Raw genomic sequence first — 6522 nt, 5'->3', positions numbered from 1 at the left:
GCTTTTATATAGAGCATAAGTAAGCAGTTTCACTTAATTAAATAGGAAAAGAAATGCTAACCTAAGGGAAATTAACAAAAAAGGAATTACAATGAAAAAATATATATTTAACTTATTTTAATCGCGACTTCCTATCCCACTTTTGTGTAGTTCCTGCTGCCTTGCATTAACTGAAAACAGTTATCATTTTAAATAATTGCATGAAAATCGATTGCGTAAAGCAACCGCAGAAAAATGTGTCTTTCCATTGACGAAGTTAATCGAATGAATGCATTCTGTATTTTACCCCATTACCTGTTTTATATTTTCCTTTTCTGGGGTGTCATTATTATGCGAAGCTTTATGGCTTCATTTTTTTAAGAAAATACTCGTCGCCTGTTTTGTTGCATTAAAATAATTTATTATGCTGCTATTAACCCACACCTGACTAATTAATATACGATTGTCTGATTAATCTGAACTCGAGGAGTCAGGTTACTGGACTCCGAGTTACTAGAATCGGAGTTACTGGATTCGGAGTTACTGGATTCGGAGTTACTGGAGTCGGAGTTACTGGAGTCGGAGTTACTGGAATCGCTGTTACTGGAACCGGAGTTACTGGAATCGGAACCGGAACCGGAGCTACTGGAGTCGCCGCTGGAGTTATCCTCTGAACCAGAGCCGTCCGCGGTGGTCGAATCCTCGTCCGCCTCAGCGGTGGTGGAGTCCTCGTCGTCCTCATCGGTGGAGGACTCCTGCTCCTGCAGGTACTTCCGGATGATCTCGTCCAGCAACCGCTCAATCGCCGGCTTCTCCAGCTCGTGGTCGAGCAGGGTTTGGCCCACACAGCCGCTGGCATCGAGTCCAATGGCCAGGAGTCGCAGTCCCTGGAGCTTCAGGCTGATCAGATCAGCGGGAGCGGACTCGAGTCCTTGCAGCGCCTTGTTGATGCCACTGTTGCAGGAGAGGATGCCCAAGCTGGACTGCAGGCAGCGTTCGATTTGGGCGCTCAGGTTGTCGGTGGCATTGTGGTACTTGACCACCGCCTGGTGGACATTCCGCTCGAAGATGGCCTGCCTGGCCTGCAGATCCTCCACGCAGCTGTGCAGATAGCCGGAGTACCGGTTGACCAGCTCGTCGAGGATCTCCTCCGCCTCCTCGTTGCCCACTCCGTTCGTCTGCTGATCAACGCGATCCAATTGAGCGGCGGCCCAGTTGCTCCAGTTCTCCTGGATCTCCAGGGCGTACTTCTGCTTCTTCTCCTCCAGCTGATCGTTCAGATTGTTGACGGCCACCTCCAGATCGGTGGCGGCGGCATCCACCTCCTGCAAACGGACGAGGGCATCCTTCAGAGCCTTTCGCTTCAGGACATTTCGCACGCGATCAATCTCGCTGTGAATCGATGAGATGGCAGCTCTCAGGGCGGAGGAGAAATCGACGAGTCCTTTGGTGGCCGCTTTATGGACAGCATCGGCTATCCTTTGGGCAAACTCCACCGTTTCGTGGGTGTACTGTGCACTGGAGTTCCTCAGGCTCTCGAGAAACTCGCCGGCGATGGCGGTGCCGTTCTTGGTGGCATCCACAATTCCGCTGATGATCGTCTGGCCGGTCCTGTTGATGCCCTCGAAGATGCTCTCCAACAGCTCCGGATTGGGTGTGGCCACCACACACGAGGAGCTGATGGCCAGGAAGAGCAGGAGCAGTGCTGATTTGGTCGAATGCATCATCGGTCGATCGATAGCCTAATCATCTCCCCCAACCATTTGATTCGCTTTTATATCTCGCGTAGGCAAATACTCGTTCATTTGTTGGCTACTTCAATATTGGTTGAGAGCTGCATTTCACTAAATTAGTTAATATTTAAACAGCCGCTTTGCGATTGACGGCTTTAGTACTAACAATAAGCGAATCTGCATGCTGGTTGAATAACTTTCCAGATAAACTTTATAAAACAACTATTTAACGCAGATGGATTGCATTAGTTTGCTAACAAAGTATACAAAATACAGTAAGATCCTGTAATTGAGGCACAGTAATGCATTCCGCATGAACTTTGATGAAATTTTATATTAAGAGAGGGAAAATATTTGTTTTAAAAAAATGTATCTTAATAAATGCTTTATAGAGGTTAGCTTTTGCAATTTAAAACAAAAAATAGTTTTTGTAGTAGGTACTACCATCTTTTTAATCTTTTTAGTTTTTCCTATGCTATTAATAAAAGTGCTAATGTAAAACAACAAAAAAATTATAATTCCTCTTTTTAATCTTTTTAGTTGATGTTGATAACATTTCCTCTTTTATTTGCCCAATAAATCCCTTATATAACTGTTTAGTAGTCAGCCGAAAAATGTGAATTTTTTAAGCAATAAATTTAAAGTGTTAACTATGCGGGCATCACACACATTCGCATTCCTGTAATGCACACTCAAACAAACGCAGATGGGCTCCCATACCACGCATTTGCGCAAGGACAAAGGTTAAACTTTGCTTTAATTTTGAAATTTATATGCCTGCAAAACAAAAGGACGAGAAGGACGAGCAGGACCAGTGACGGTATGTTTACGCTCAGGTTATACCCTTTTGTGGCGAACTTTATGCATAACTAACCGAAAAGAGCGTGGGCGTATGGATGTTTGGACTATTTCAGAGAGGGCGGGAGCGGGGGGCGTGGCACAGGTATAATGATTGTCTTCAGCTTGCCTTTATTATGACTTTAATTGTCGCTTGACAAACGTTGACACACACACACCGACAAGGAGTTGTAAGGGGGTGAGGGGGAATACTTAGGGATGGAGGCAGAAAGTGGCAGGTGGAATGGAGGGAGGGGGCAGGAGGGGGTGGCAAAATGTGGCAAGGCCTTGAGCGACATGCAGTATGAACATTTTATTAGTCTGCTGTTAGTTTTGTTTAATTATGCTGTCATTAACTTTGTCGCACAGACACACGCACAACTGCAAAACAAAAGCTTACATGTCTCAACGCAATTATTGCCGGAGTGGCCAACAAAGAGCTTCGCAGGACGAGTGACCATGGATGGAGAAGGGAAAGTGGGAGGGGAAGGGGAGGGGGTGATGGGTGGTGCAAGGACAATGAGTTGACTGTGCGACACCCACGGTCCTCTCGCTTTTCCCACTACTGTCCCCCGCATTCCCAGCGTGTTTCCCATGCACAGACATTTAATTTTGCATTTTCCACTAATTGGCTTGCATATTTGCCATATTCTCGCTTCGCTTAATTAATTTAATTAGAAATATGTTCCAGCTCAAAAGAAATTCAAACCTCAAAACCATTTCAATAGCATGCGGCCCCGTTTAGCTTATGATAATGATGCGGCAATTGCAATTACGTCTATATGGAGAGTCCGGTTCGGATGGCCAGTAGTTAGTTGCCATGGTGGCTCATCATCGGCCAGATTCAAAGGCCATCACGTGTGGGGTGGGAAAATGTCGTTTTTATCTCCACAGAAGCAATTTTATATGAGTAATCCGGAAAGTATAGTAAAATAGTGGAATACTATGCAATGATTAAGGAACTGCTCAAAATAAGCCTTAAGTAGATGCAAGTTTTTCGGTTGTCGTCTTATTAATATATTACTTAAAATGTTTTCAGCTTTTATTTAAATACAATGACTTTAAAAAATATTTTTCTGTGAAAAATAAATATCTAAGTGATTTCAAAACTATATTAACCAGAAACAAGAATAAGAAATTATTGAAATGATATTATTTTAACCAGACTTTTGTTCTTAATAAATAGAACATATATTTAGTTGATCAGCGAAAGAGCATTCCTTTTTTAGCACATGACTGAGGTGTAACCTTTGCTTTATGCTTTTATGCTGACCTCGGCAACATGGCAACATGAATGCCAGCAGGCCATGGACCATGGAAGCAAAAAGGACCAAGGACCAAGGAGAACGGAGGAAGCACCACGGCACGGTGCCTGAAACGATTCCATGCCGTTGCAATCGCGGCCATTAAGTCATTTTGTTTCCTGCAACATTTCCGGTATCTTTTTAGCATCGTCGCCGCTTCGAGTACTGCGAACTGGAGGTGAGGCAAAGGGAAAAGGGGAGGGGTGAGAGGTCAAGGGGCGGCGGATCGCTGGAAGTGCTGCTGATTGGGGGCGGGGCGACGGCGGTGCGGCAACAAATGCTTTTAAAGTAGATGATGGCGTTGGCTGCTCGGTCAATTTATTGCTTACCAAATGTGCTGCTGGCCGGGGTCCGAATGCAACCGAACCGCTCCAAATTGCAGCACGTAAAGTGTTCTCCGAAATTAACTTGCCCCCCTTTCAGGCCTGCCTCAGATAAGGCCAAAAATAAATAATAAAAAAAAAACTGTGAAATAATGGTTGCATTAATGATGGTCATCGAGCTTTGGGGCGCTGCAAAATGTATTGCCATTTCAGCGAAATATCGACGATATTAAAATCAGGGCTTTTCTCATGTGTGAGTTTAAAATATTTAAACTGTTTTATGAAACTTAAAATTATTATTCAAACAGTTTTTTTTACAACTTAACAGGGAAGTAAAAATAATCTTTTTCCCTATGAATATTCCTGCTTTCAAGTACTGAAAATATAAGCTGATATTCTATGGTAACATATATTTTTATTTGTCTAGAAACTATAACCATAACAATAATTCTGATGGTAAAATCAAAACAAAATGCATATGCACTGAATGCACTTACGAGTATGTTCATATATTTTGCAGGAATACCTTGGCTCTAAGTGAATCCAACGGGTGGAAAATTTTCGAGCGCATTATTTTGCATATGCAAAGCGAGCGAGATGAGGCCCGCTTGCCAAATCCGAATCCAAGTCCAAATCCAGGAGGACAAATACGGACACTCGACACTACCTACGTTGCTCATACGCAGTGTGGCCCAAGGAGCACACGGCGAGAATGAGAAAGAGAGAGCGAAAGAGAGAGCTGCAGTGGAAGGCTGGCCATTTGGAGTCCCGTGGCGCACATACAGCAGATTTAGTACGCCGGCTTTTATCTTGTCGCGCTCCCGGACGCTTTGGGGATCCAGAAGGCGCCCAGGTGGCAGGTGAGGCAGGTGAGGCAGCGAGGTGAGTCGTGTTCATCTGTGCCCCATACACGCGGTGGCCACTCTCTCTCCGCCGCAGCTCCACAGCTCCATATCTGCTCCTCCATATCGCCCGGCAATCCCATCAGCCCGGCTAAATGTATAACAGCAGTCACTTAGCGCACTGCTGCCTGCCATCCAACCAAAGAGCCGTGCAACATTGTGTGCGGTCGTTACTTCATTGGCACAATCCCCAGACTCGAAATGCCCGCTCGCTCGCCTGCCTTCATTGTTTTGCTGTGCATTTTATTTTATTTTTTATTCCCCTGCTACCTTATTTTTTTCATTGTTTTTTTTTTTTTTGCCACGTATTTTCTTTTAATGCGCTGCGGATTTGCCGTGAAATATGCAGAGTTGGGGAGAGCCGTTACTGCCAACTTGCCAACTTACCAACCTGCACCACCATCACCACCGCCACCACCACCCACCTGGTGGTGGTATGGCCTCTATCTGTCTCCCAGTTGGCCCAGCACTCTTATGCTAATTAAGTTTATGCTAATTTAACTTATTGCCACTAAGTTGGCCCACATATGCGGCCAGCCGCAGGAGCCATCACTTTATTCTGCCGCTCTCCGGCTTTCAACCCATGGCAATTTTCGGAAAGCGATCTGGCTGCTGTCACAGAAGCTGTGGCTAAATTAGCTCGCCAAATAAAATGGGATTATTAAGCTAATTTATATAATTAAAAGTAATTGTAATCATGTTGCTGCTCTAAATGATGCTCGGATTTCTAGATTTTATTTCGTAGAAAAAAATGGAAGACAGAAAATAACATCAGGCTTGGCATCTTAGGACTTTGGCCTTATCATAATTTCAACAAAGGTAAGAGAAGTTTTGAAATCGTAGTTACTCCAAGAACCCCAAGCAATTGACAGGCCGAGAAATGATCCTTTGTGTCCACTTGCAAAGTATTTTCCATTGAGGGAACTGTAATTAAAAGGTGTTTACTACATTTTGTGTGATTTATTAAAGATAGAATACTTACCTTGTACTGCATTTATGATACCAATAACCACCACCTCCATTTTGAGCACAGTTTTCAGTCCAATTGTCGTTATCCCGGTCAAATGTGGTGAATTTTTTGTTTTCATGATGCGATAGTGAGTCGCCGGCAGTTCCCGAATACTTTCCCAAAGGTTTCAGTTCATATGCCTCTTTTTCACTTTTAATTTCAAAATTTTCATAGTGAGCATAGCCAGTTCTTCCTTTGACATCGCTCATCTTAAGGTAGAGTTCATGGGGTTTTGCTTTAGTGATTTGGTGCAATTTTTCCAGGCCAATGAAAAATTCTTTCTTAGGATCGCCGAATCCGTTTTTATAATCCTCCCAGTTGCGATCAAAGGACTCTGACCCGTCTTGGCGCCTTTGAATGACCATATATCCGTCTGGCTTGCAAGGAGCTTCAAAGGCATTTATTCCTCTTAATTTAATTTGGAAAATGCCACTG

General features: G+C 44.0%; 1 protein-coding gene across 1 annotated transcript; it reads right to left on the bottom strand.

The window, feature by feature from the left end:
• Positions 1-378: 378 nt before the first annotated feature.
• LOC108092760 lies at positions 379-1721 on the bottom strand. Its single transcript, XM_017192492.2, has one exon. The coding sequence runs from the start codon at positions 1704-1706 to the stop codon at positions 432-434; it is 1275 nt and encodes a 424-aa protein (XP_017047981.2). The 5' UTR covers positions 1707-1721; the 3' UTR covers positions 379-431.
• Positions 1722-6522: the final 4801 nt, after the last annotated feature.

This window comes from Drosophila ficusphila, unplaced genomic scaffold (assembly GCF_018152265.1).
Source record: "Drosophila ficusphila isolate 14025-0441.05 unplaced genomic scaffold, ASM1815226v1 contig_127, whole genome shotgun sequence".
NCBI classification, from domain to species: domain Eukaryota; kingdom Metazoa; phylum Arthropoda; class Insecta; order Diptera; family Drosophilidae; genus Drosophila; species Drosophila ficusphila.
This window is presented reverse-complemented; position numbering and strand designations above follow the sequence as displayed.

Excerpts from the sequence above, each read along its gene's own strand:
- LOC108092760 (XM_017192492.2), bottom strand. The coding sequence starts at position 1,706 with ATGATGCATTCGACCAAATCAGCACTGCTCCTGCTCTTCCTGGCCATC.